General features: G+C 32.7%; 1 protein-coding gene and 1 long non-coding RNA gene across 3 annotated transcripts; one reads left to right on the top strand and one right to left on the bottom strand.

Annotated features, from left to right (window-relative positions):
- Nucleotides 1-2,754: 2,754 nt before the first annotated feature.
- Nucleotides 2,755-5,351, top strand: LOC143051869 (uncharacterized). Of its 2 annotated transcripts, none has more exons than XR_012970929.1 (3): nt 2,755-2,822; nt 4,011-4,171; nt 5,149-5,351. It is a non-coding gene; the product is annotated as an uncharacterized LOC143051869 (long non-coding RNA). The 2 variants fall into 2 exon arrangements; XR_012970930.1 differs by lacking the exon at nt 2,755-2,822 and adding an exon at nt 2,889-3,263.
- Nucleotides 5,352-8,551: 3,200 nt separating this feature from the next.
- Nucleotides 8,552-11,698, bottom strand: LOC143051861 (uncharacterized). Its single transcript, XM_076224850.1, has 2 exons — nt 11,611-11,698; nt 8,552-10,591 (listed from the first exon to the last, which is right to left on the bottom strand). Exon 2 carries the CDS (start codon nt 10,376-10,378, stop codon nt 9,233-9,235), a length of 1,146 nt encoding a protein of 381 aa, XP_076080965.1. The 5' UTR covers nt 10,379-10,591; nt 11,611-11,698; the 3' UTR covers nt 8,552-9,232.
- Nucleotides 11,699-11,936: the final 238 nt, after the last annotated feature.

Raw genomic sequence — 11,936 nt, 5'->3', positions numbered from 1 at the left:
CTTTTGACCCCAATTTCACGGTCCACTGAACGTAGAAAATGAAAGTGGGAGTTTCAGGTTAAAGTTTTTGGTCGAGGTAGTTTTTGATGAAGCTGAAGTCCAATCAACTTGAAACTTAGTACACATGTTCCATATGATATGATCTTTATAATTGTAATGCCAAATTAGATTTTTTACCCAATTTCACGGTCCATTGAACATGAAAAATGATAGTGCGAGTGGGGCATTCGTGTACTTTGGACACATTCTTGTTCTCACCTGCAATGAACGTCTCATTAACTCCAAAACATAATCAAAGAGCTAAAAGCTCTGAGGAAAAATGACGCCACTGCCTCTAATATTGGGATATTTTTTATGCAAGCCTTGATTTTCAAATACCGCTATAAGTTTAACATTGTACATGTCTCGTAAGCATATAATTGATTATGTGAAGTGACTTCAGATGACTGTTTTTTAAAGTATAAATGAATAGGTCAAGAGTCCAGACTACCTGAGTGATCTACAGTATCCAATGACTACTGGCTGGTTTTTTTTGTACAACTAAATAGGTCAAGACTACTGGAATGATCTACAATATACAATGACTACTAGCTGTTTTTTTGTATTTATAAATATGTCAAGACTATTTAAATGATCTATAATATCCAATGACTACTGGCTGTTCTTTTGTACACAAAGACTTCCTGAATGATTTAAAGTATTCTAAATAAATGTGTATTTTTTTTCTTGCAATTACATTTTTCTAAATCAAGAATACAGACTACTAGTATCATTTTCAAACCAAATAATTATGAAGAGCCTGTTGTAGCGAGCTCGTAGACCCCACTAGTCCTATAACATATGACTTCGCATTCTTATTCAATTTTTAACGTTTAAATACTGATATGTCATTTCTTTATTTTTCTTTAATGCGAAGTGTGGCACATTCAGTGATAGTAATTTTTTTTTTATCAGAACAATAAATAGAAATATTAAATAACGCTCCTGAGGTCATATGTTATAGGACTAATTACCCGCGTACTCATCAAATAAGTTACTAGTGACATAGTTTTTTCTGTTACTTGATGCAAATTATATTTCTGTAGATTTACACAATAGCATAATATTGTTATACTAGTTTTATTTCACCTTGAAGATTAGACAAATAGAGATACTCTTTTGATTTTTTATTTCATGTCAATCGGGTTGCTTTATATGAAACTTGAAACCACTTCTCTGCCATATTGATATTTTATAACAACTCTGTCCTTGACCCATATAATTGATAGTCATTCTTTAACCATATATCATAGTAAGCTAGAAAAAAATATTTTGCACTAACCCACCATCTTTCAAGTCAAATTTCTGTCTCCATTTAAGTTTATGCCATTGAACCATCATGGTATTAAACACAATTCCAAGTAATTATGCTGTTATAGTGGGTCACCATATATTCAACTTGAGTGGCATTCCAGTTATTGAAATTTGTGTCAGATTAGAACAATGAACTAGACCTTAAGGTATGGATCTTATATATATGGAGCCCCTGCCCGGTAACAAAAATTAAAAAAAGCTCGAAAGGATACATGTCAAGCGGCAAAATTTATCACCATAGATTACAGAAAGGATGGATACGTCTCCAAAACGCTTGCCAAACTGGAACTACAAGATCCCCAGACAAAGACGAACAAGGCGTTGAAGCCAAAGTAAGTATTTATGTAAAAGTAGTTGAGGGGCTGATTCACGCTATTGAAGCAGACGAAATCCTCAAAAAAGCATATCCGAAGAGAACCATAACTGCAGAGAAATTCAAAGAATACCACGCAACAATTATTGTGGAAATGCAAGTGAAGAATAACTCTAACTGTGAGTGTATTGACATTCCACCAAGTAAAACACCGTACAATATTAAAACTCATCCTTTGTAAGGCAGTGATCGTATAGAATCAGCTAGACGACACTGTTGTGCACGCATCAAACGTAGAGAGCTTCAAAGCCAGCATCGATGTGTCATACAGACACAGTCTGTTACAGACTATGCTGCTGTAACTTTGTAAACAAAGCTTCAGTCGGGCCCAGTCTACGTCGTTAACCACTAGCTCGATGCCCCAGACTAGGCTAGTATTACATTTTCAGCTCGGAGTAGTAAATTTTAATTATCGCTAGCCCGACCGGACTAGTAAGACATATAACGTTCTTCCTATGATATTTGAACATATTTGAAGTTTAGATTGACAAGTAATGCAGAAAAGATCGTTAAAAAAATGTGTACGAGCGTAACGAAGTCTAAACAATCGAGATCGATAATTTTACATTTATCCTGAGAAAGTAAAATAGAAACGTAAACCAGTCGCAATATTTCTGGTACTTCGATCTGTCTTATAACCAGTAGAAAGTGGACCAACACGGACACATTATATTTTCTTATAAATAAGGCAGTTGTTTGTAAAACGTAAAGACTATCAAGTTTTCCCCCGATTAATTATATATCTTTAATGTTCTAACAATGTTTAAATTTTACTTTACATAATCAATAAAGTTATAAAAATAGATTTATGAGTATCATGAGTATCTTAACAACATCGTGTTGGTACACTTCGGTCTTTCTGGTAATAAGAAGGACCAGCTTCATCAGACGATTCATACGCACCGCGTTGGCATAACTAATTTCCGATTATTCAAAACTTCGTAAATCCTGATAAAGACCAGTATCTATCCAATGGATGTCAAAACGATTCCGATTAATACTTTTTAAATGGTTAAGTTAAAATGGTAAGAAAGGCCAGGCCTCCCTAACTTCCGGATAGGCGCCATATTGGAAAAAACTGATGTTACTCAAAGAGGTAAGTCGTCAATTTGAAATGTTGAATTAAGAAAATCGAGCAAACTAATTTTATATTGGATTAGTTTATATTGTACTGTGAGTTAAAAATTTTGATGTTATCATATTTTTATAAACAAAATTATTATGGTTATTGAGAAAAAGTTCAGCATTGCCAAGAATGTTGCGAAAACACATGTCTGATAAAACCAAGTCTTGGTTTTATGAATTTTTCACAATTGCTCGTTTTTGGATAAGAAATTTCTTTAAATTAAAGGTCCGATAGAAGTTTGATATGTTTTTGAATGTTTATATAACAACATCATTACAGATCGAAAGCAAATTATGCATTTTGACGCACATGTTATGCCGCTTCATTGTTATTCAAATGAGCGACCATAACCGGTTGTTTGTGTACTTTAACACACATGATGTATCATTGAAAAAGTGTAGGCATTGTATGGTATGAATATTTCTATATATCTGTAATTTAAACTATAATTGCTAACTTCAATACATTAATTGTTGCATGTACTTTGACAGAGAGTTGTCACATTGACAATCATATATACATGTATATGCCATCCTTATCTTCTTATTTATATTTTTAATACACACATATATACATGTTTAATGATTTGAATTCAAACACGTATCAGTTTCAATTCAAACAAGTATCAGGTGTTGTTCAGTTTCATTTCATTTGACTTGAGTTGGGAGGACACAAATTTTTTAAGAACAATTACTCTCGGGGGGGGGGGGGGGGCACTTCCTATACACAAGGTGAAATGTGCCACTGGAATAGGTCATCTTTTCAAGCTTGAAAATATGTGGATAGGTCAGGAAAACTATAAAAAAAGTTGTGATTATATCAATAAACTTCCAATAACTTCTTCGTCTCTCATCCTTCTCGGTGTGACATAAGCTGTTTTTATCAATCTTTTTATACACATTGGTATTCCACTCTTTTATTGCAGAGCATTAATACCCACATGAAACCCAAACATTATATAGGTATTAAAAGGTTACATTTTCACCTATCTGTATTTGCAATTTATCATGTTGCAAAACAATATATATCCATCATTTGTGAAGTTATTTCACTCTATATATGTGTCCTTTAGCTACCCTATATTTATTTATGCTTTGAATGATCCAGTACTTTATAGTCATGTCCATATATTCATATTATGTCTTTCTATAATTTCAGTCAGTGGAAATACATAGAATCAACATCCTAGCTGATTTTGCAATTTTTCATACAGACTATAAAAACACTGCTGTAGTTCTTTGATTCTTTAATAAGTTGTACATGTTGTGATGTAACAAATTACTTTTCATAAACTGCATGTACAAAATGAATGAAAGAAGGTAAGATATTAAAGTTAGTCTCAAATAGTTATTTTTACTTGTGAGAAAGTTGCATGTAATATTTCATAGAAAATGATTCCTCTTGTTATTGACTTACAAATATAACTCAGTCTCAAATGAAATGAAAGTTCAAAGATTTAAGAATACAAACAAGTACACATGTGCATACACAAACGTTCACATATTATTGACTATATTAACATTTGCCATGCAAGATATCAAAATATTTTTATAGTATACAGCTATTGACCATTTTTACATCACAGACTACAAATTTTGTGGACTCAGTGAAATTAAGTCATGTACATGTATTTGCAGATTTTTCCATCTTTCGTACATGTAGGTGTAATTAAGATTGAGCCAAACTGCATTGAAAAATGTGCTGGAACAGTTTACATTTATAATATTACTTTGTAATGAGCACCATAGGCTGATCCAGGGGGCTTGATGAAGCCCTTTTGTTGAAAAAATTTTGGTTAATTATATTGAAAATCACTGAAGCATGACTTGAGAGTGGCCCCCTAAGGTCAGTCAGAGTACAAAAAGTTCTGAATCTGCCACTAAGAATCTACATGTATACCAATATAAAATACCTGACACTCTAAAACAAGCATAATTTTTTTAATGGTTTACAATCAGGACGACATCAACATTGACCTTCTTCATTTTTGGGGTCAAATGTGACAGGGCTGCCACTTTTTAAGGACATCATCGATTATTTCAATTACATATTGAGGTTGAAATGCTTTTGTAAAATTTAGTTATACATTTATGATAATTTGATAAAGCTTAAATCAATGTAAGCGTTTTGTTTTAAACTTTTTTTTTTATATCTGCACTAAAAAGAGAAGTGTTATAATTGTCTTTAGACATTAATATATATAAATTCACATTTAATTTGACTTTTAAATTGCATATTGTATTGTTTTCTTATATTGGAATTGTTTTTCAATACATGTATAACATTATAATTTCAGGATAGAATGCAAAACTGGTGAAGATGAAGGTTATAATTGTGATCTACATATTGATTGATTTGAAGCAGATTTTGTTCTAGAGTGAAATAAAAAAAACCAGTGTGTTTTAGAAAGATGTTCAACTATTAACACAACAACAAACATATTCATTGTTTGACTGAGAGATAAATGAATATAAGTGTAAATAAAGAGTAGACACTTTATTTTCTTTTTCTATTCACACTTTTTAGTAGCTATATATACAGCTATATTACCAAGCTCCAATTTATCATATTTATTTAACCCTCTTTCCAATTTTTTTGCAATCTTTGGTAATATTATTCAATTTGGTTGTTCTGAGATATTGGTCAATGTATCTAGTGCTGACAGTTCTTGTTGTTTTTTGTTTGACTTTTAAGATACATGGTCTTAGACTCTTTGCTATAGGATAGGCAAAGGATACCGTATGAATGCAGATATCCCTGTCACATTGATCATTATGGTGTTTTTATAAGTAGTGTTGTTTGTTGGTGTAAAATCATGATCCCAACACATCTAAAAATGCAAGTGTCAAACAAATAAAACTTAATATAACCAAAAGCAATCAGAGTTTCACACTACTTACTTAATTAGAACTAGGTCATACAGAATGAGAATGTGGTTGGCTTACACATACTGTCAGTGCTAAATTCTCCTGTTACTTGGGTCGGTGTATTAGCTTAATATTTAAGAACAAACAGTTGTCACACAGAAATGTCACCCTTATAATAAATAAAAATATGTGGTAAGATTGCTAATGATTGAAAAAGACAACTCTCCACCAGAGACCAAATGAATCTACTAAAAAAAGAATACTCATTTGTGTTCCTGCATGCAAAAGCTCTCAAGTCAATAAACCCTGAACATGGGCTGGTCTAAAAATCTCCATGGGAATAAGATATGCTTTAGTTAATACAACTCGATGCAGATCTAGGATTTTTAAAAGGGGTTTATAGAGGGGTCCCCAACCTAGACGAAGTTTGGAGTGGAACCTGCAAAAATATGGACTGACCCTAAATGAAGCTTTAAGTGAGGGGAGCGGGCACCCTGACTACCAAGTTTTATCCAGCCTCTGACAACTGCATCCCAAATATTATCGACATACGATTTATGGTTACATTACTGACTGCAGCTGGAAACTACAAATAAGAAAGATGAGTACGTATGTCAGCTTCTTATATTTCTTGTATCATGCTTCTGTGTGATATCTGCCTCATAAAGTTAATGGAACGTGTTTGTCAAGAAAAAGGACACATTTGTTTTAAAACTTTACACATGTCTTTGTTATATTAATCTAAAGATCTGTATACTTTTTGGTTTGATTCAAAATTTTATTTTAGTGATATTTGTAAAAAAAAAAAACAGGGTGGGTTTGGGGGGGGGGGGGTTCTCATGTCCCGCCGTGTCTCAAAAACAATAAATGGTTATTGCTTAAAACTTTCTCAGAAACTATTTATGATTATTGCATAAAACTTCCACACAAGACGTTGGGCGTATCATGCGCTCATGGCGCAGCTGTTTATTATAAACTGTTCCTACCTGTTTCTTGTCCAGCTTCAAATGGTCATAATTAAAAATTATCATCAAAGATCTGCAGTTCAGATTTAATAAATATACAAATTATTGAACAGAGGACACAACACATATGTATATATATACAACTCGTCTAAACATCAACCCAACAATGTTAGATCTGTAAATTTGCTTTCGCAAATTTTTTGTTCTTCCCTCGCCGGGATTCGAACACATGCTACTGAGATATCGTGACACCAAATCGCCTGCACTGTAGCCGTCCCGCTATATTTCTCTTGATAACATTTTATTCAAATACAGTCCCGCTATACCACACGACCACCTGGGCTTCATAAAAATGAAGCTTTCGGTGGCCGGGTGTTACCTTTCCACGTCAGTTTTAATCTAGCGTCGTACTACAATACATGATATATATAAGGCATGGAGATGTTATTTTTACAGATAAGCTAAATTATCTATAGAAAAGGATCCTACAAATTAATGTAAGATACAGTCACAGAAAATAATAATATTTATAAGTACGTCTGAGTCAGTGACAACTCTACAACAGATTTATCCATCGGATCACCAGCAGTGATGGTGATACATGGCTGTGTACATTATATACAATATATTAAACCAAATTTTTCACTCTAAATGGGGCGTAGATCCGCCTATGCTGTAGATAAAGTAGCCAACTTGTATGAAAACTATATATGAATGAGAGGTTCTTCCCTAAATTAATATTGGACAGGTTTTCAGGTCAGGATAATAATACGAAATTTCAATTATATCAAACCTTTGTATACTCGCTTTATTTATATACATTCTGGAATCGTCTAGTTTTTATTTTGTCAATATAGTGATTTAAAAAGAACAGAAATACATTTAAAGATGTGAATAATGTGAGAATAAAATAGAAGTTTTGATTTAATAATGTTGCAGATAGAGCTATAGAAATCTGAGGCTATTATTTGATGACACTCTCAGCGCCTCGTATAATTATATTATAAGGCAGCAACCATTTGATTTTCGGGGGGGGGGCTCTATGGATTTTTTTGGAAACAAAAGTTTGTTTCCAGTTTTTGGAGAAAAAAATAAATAGTTTGTTTGTTTCCCCCTCAGCTGCCACTATATGTAATGCTAAAATTGCAAGAAAAAAATGTTTTCGACTTGTCACGAAAAAATTGATTGTTCTTCGCCACAGGTGAAAAAAAAAAGTTTGTCCAGAAAAAAAATCCGTATTTATTACAGAATATTTTTTTTCTTGCTGAATATAAATTCCTTTTCAACTAATTTAACTCCATAAATGAAATTTGTATATCGGTAGACTACTGTATTCTGAATTTAACGAATCAAACAAATTTTAAATTCATTTTCAATTAATTCCCCCCCCCCTTTTTTTAGTTTTTATAATACACGTAGAAACATTTTAATTGAGATCATTCGTGTGCTAGCACGTGTTTGTTATCCTATTTTGGGAGTGTAGAAGAAGACCCCAAATAACCGGTCAAGGGTTCATACACTTGTCAAAATAAAAACACAAAAAAACTTTAAGCCAATCGAACTAGCAGGATAATTTTTCGGTATGTTCGGACTGTATGATTATTTGTTATGTAAAATCTAGATATTTCCGAAATTAAGCCGCCATTGTCTGATTATCATCTGAAGCGAGTTAGGCTCCCCTCTCTATGATTTCCCCTGGAAAGGCTGACAAAACTATTTTGTCTAGCGATTGCTGATCATTGGTGTGTGAAAAGTCCAGAACCATGTCAAAACGGATGTATTTGTTTAATACGTAGATAAAAGCGAAAGCTTGACTTAATATGAAAGATATGACAAAGGGAAAGCTCAAAATATCATTTAATAACAATAAACTTATGAACAGGTCAAAATGTAATTTTTTGTAAATAAAATATGTAAACTGGTTCCCGGTTGATTACTACACAAATAATGATGTTACAAGCAGACTACAGTTTGTATGTAAAATAGTAAAATACGAAACCAAGCGCGGTAGGCGGATAAATGTAATGGAAAGTAAATACGGAACCAAGCGCGGAAGGCCGAGAAATGTAATGGAAGTTCAGGTCAATAGTATCATGAGTATCGGAAACATGCCGCTGAAAGCGTCATTTTTCAAAAAAAAAAATGAACTTACAAATGTAGATTAAAAAGCACCAAAGATATAATACAAAGGCCGAGGTTAAACATGTTTTGTGAGATGTCAATACTCCCCCTATACCTCTAGGTAATGAAGAATCAAAGTGCGTGCAAGTACTGAAGGATTGCTTTAATTTATCAATGGGAAGTAAAATTAAATGTTTCTTCATCAAAAATTAGAGTGGTCTTCGTTTGTCTAGAATTTTCGTTAAATCAACTAACACCAATGCTTCATCAAACAAAACTCAGTTAAAAAATAGCTCGAATTATTTTTCAAACGTTTATCAAGGTAAGTCCATACAAAAAAATAAGTTGTGTAGAGTTTCCTCCTTTAAAAATATATATTCATGTAGGATGGAGTATCACCTATCATGGCTATATGGATTTTTTTTATCTATTTTGAACTGCAAATAAGTTTGGCCTTCTCAGCATTATGTTTAGTCACGTGTGTAGCATACAAAATTGACATGCTAAATGTTTGACCACATATCTCACACATATATGCTTTTTCTCCCGTATGTGTTCTCATGTGTTCTTTTAAGTTTAGTTTCCGAATAAAATCTTTATCACAAATATCACATTTATAAGGTCCATCATCATGCGCATTATGTTTAAAATGCCTTCGTCTGTCCTTTTCACTAGTAAAACCTCTACCACAGATATCACATGCAAACGGTTTATCACCAGTATGTGTTCTCATGTGTGATTGTAAGTGTTCCTTCCTACAGAAAGCTTTTTCACACACATCACATTGATAAGGTTTATCACCAGTATGTGTTCTCATGTGTCTACTTAGGTGAGATTGCTGACTAAATTCCTTTTCACATAAATCACATTTACATATTTTACACGGTTTTTCATCTGTATGTGTTTGCTTGTGTCTTCGCATGTGATGAGACTGACTAAATGCCTTATCACATATATCACATTTGTGTGGTTTATCACCAGTATGAGATCTCATATGACGCCGTAAGTGATGACCCCGACTATAAGTATTATCACATAAATAACATGTGAATGGTTTATCACCAGTATGTGTTCTCATGTGCATTTCTAGGTGTTCCTTCCTAGTGAAATCTACTTCACAGACTCCACATTTGAAAGGTTTATAGCCTTTAGGTTTTATAATGCGGCTCTTTAAGACCCGAGGTTTACGAACTCCTTTATTACATAATTTACACGCCTTTCCCTGGCACTGTTTACCACAAACATTACCGTCACATTCTTTACCACTCATTTCACCAGCATCAACCTTCTGCCTAGTCTGGCATGTCTGGTATGCATCGTTCATCAGTTGGTCCGTACTAGTCTGATGAAGACTTTCAAGAGGGATGCATGTTAGTTTATTTTTCTTTTCATTATACGAAACCATTTTTGTTTCTGTCTTGTCCTGTCCGCCGTGTAACGTCTTTAAAATGTCTGAAGGTTGTTCATAAGATATTTCAGTATCAGAAACCATATTTGTTTCTGTCTTGTCCTGTCCGTCGAGGAATGTTCCTAAATTGTCTGTAGGTTTGTCAGGGGAGATAACTGTTAACATCTTTTTATTTTACGTTTCTTAAAATCTATCTGTTCCTGTTCTTTCCTGTTCACAATGACCACTGCTTAATATCCTTTAACTATAAAGTCAGGTAAGAATAACCAAGATTGTATAGTGGTGCCTGCTATATTTCTAGCCAGGTTAGAATTAAAACTTTTACTAATGTTATGCATATTCTTGTCCACTCTTTGAAACACAATGCAGCCAGATTATCTAAAAATAGAAATGACATGTTTTATCATATTTATGGTTTGTTTTTTACAAAAAAAAACAACAACTTTTGATTGATTTAATTTTTCTAACTTTGTCACATAAGTGGAGGCAACTCAAATACAAGGGAAGATAATTCAGATTAAGGTATTTTTAGAATGTGTTAAGAATTTACCTATTTTATAATGTAGCACGAAACGGGTCCGGTAACCCTATTTTTTCTTCTTCTTAAATGAAAGCATACTATTAAAGCTATCTTCTCATATGTTATCTCAAAATTCTATGGTGTAGTTAATGTTTTTTTGCAAAAAATATGGGTTTTCCATGCATAATCTATACAAAATCTGTCAATTTTGAACACCGTGTAGCATGAAAATAAGCCCAGTGACCTATTCTTTTTATAATTTTGTTTTAAAAAGCATGTTATAAACTACATTTTGGCAAATTATTAAAAAAAATTATGAAAAATAATTTAGACACCCCATTTACCTTAAAATAATATTCTGAACCCCAGTTTGATAAAAAAAAAAAAATTCATGTGATCAAATACAGTCTGAAGTATGTAACATAAAAAAATATTCTGAATCCAGATTTTTTTTCCATACATGCCATACCTTAAAGTATGAAATTTAAAAAAAGAATAACTTGATTGATATCGTTGAAAAAAACGTGTTTTAAATTCGGAGCGAAAAGTTTTTCTAAAAAAGACAAAAAAAATACACCCCACTTTTGAAGTTAAAAGGTTGATCCAATGGATCACTCTTATAAAAATAAGTCTTCAAAATATCAGGATATATAATAACTTTTAAATATTTATTGTATATCGAGTTCATGGTAAAAACGGCGGGGAAAATCTTGAAAATTTATTAATGTTAAATAGGCTTTCCATACTTTGTACAAGCTAACAAAGAACTTTCATCGATTGTTTCAATTTTCGTTTAAAATACACACTATCATTATTATTTAGTGTTCAGTGAATATAGAAATTGTAATATTAAAATGCAATTAATATAAAAACTTACGTTCTTTAAGAGTAGTGAAGGTGAACAAGATTAGCCAGGACCCCAGGCTAGCTTTATTTCACAGTTACGTGACGTGCGTCTCTAAATAGAATTCAAAGGGAGATAATAAAGATATACCTATGGAACGCACGATTGCAAAAATCGTAATACAGATCGAGAATTCTTCTTTGGAAAAGTGTCGTTAACAGGAAGTGTGGATAGCATTTTAACTGATTGAGAATAGTTTGTAATGAGGGGCGTAAAAAGGGAGAGAAGGTATCTGCACGGGAGAACGCAAAATAAAATTGCCATTACACGATGAACCAACAATTAAAAATTCCTAGCAC

The sequence above is a fragment of the Mytilus galloprovincialis genome, chromosome 11 (assembly GCF_965363235.1).
Source record: "Mytilus galloprovincialis chromosome 11, xbMytGall1.hap1.1, whole genome shotgun sequence".
NCBI lineage: Eukaryota > Metazoa > Mollusca > Bivalvia > Mytilida > Mytilidae > Mytilus > Mytilus galloprovincialis.
Note: the sequence above shows the minus strand (reverse complement) of the source record. Positions and strands in the feature narration are given on the sequence as shown.

Excerpts from the sequence above, each read along its gene's own strand:
- LOC143051861 (XM_076224850.1), bottom strand. The coding sequence starts at position 10,378 with ATGTTAACAGTTATCTCCCCTGACAAACCTACAGACAATTTAGGAACA.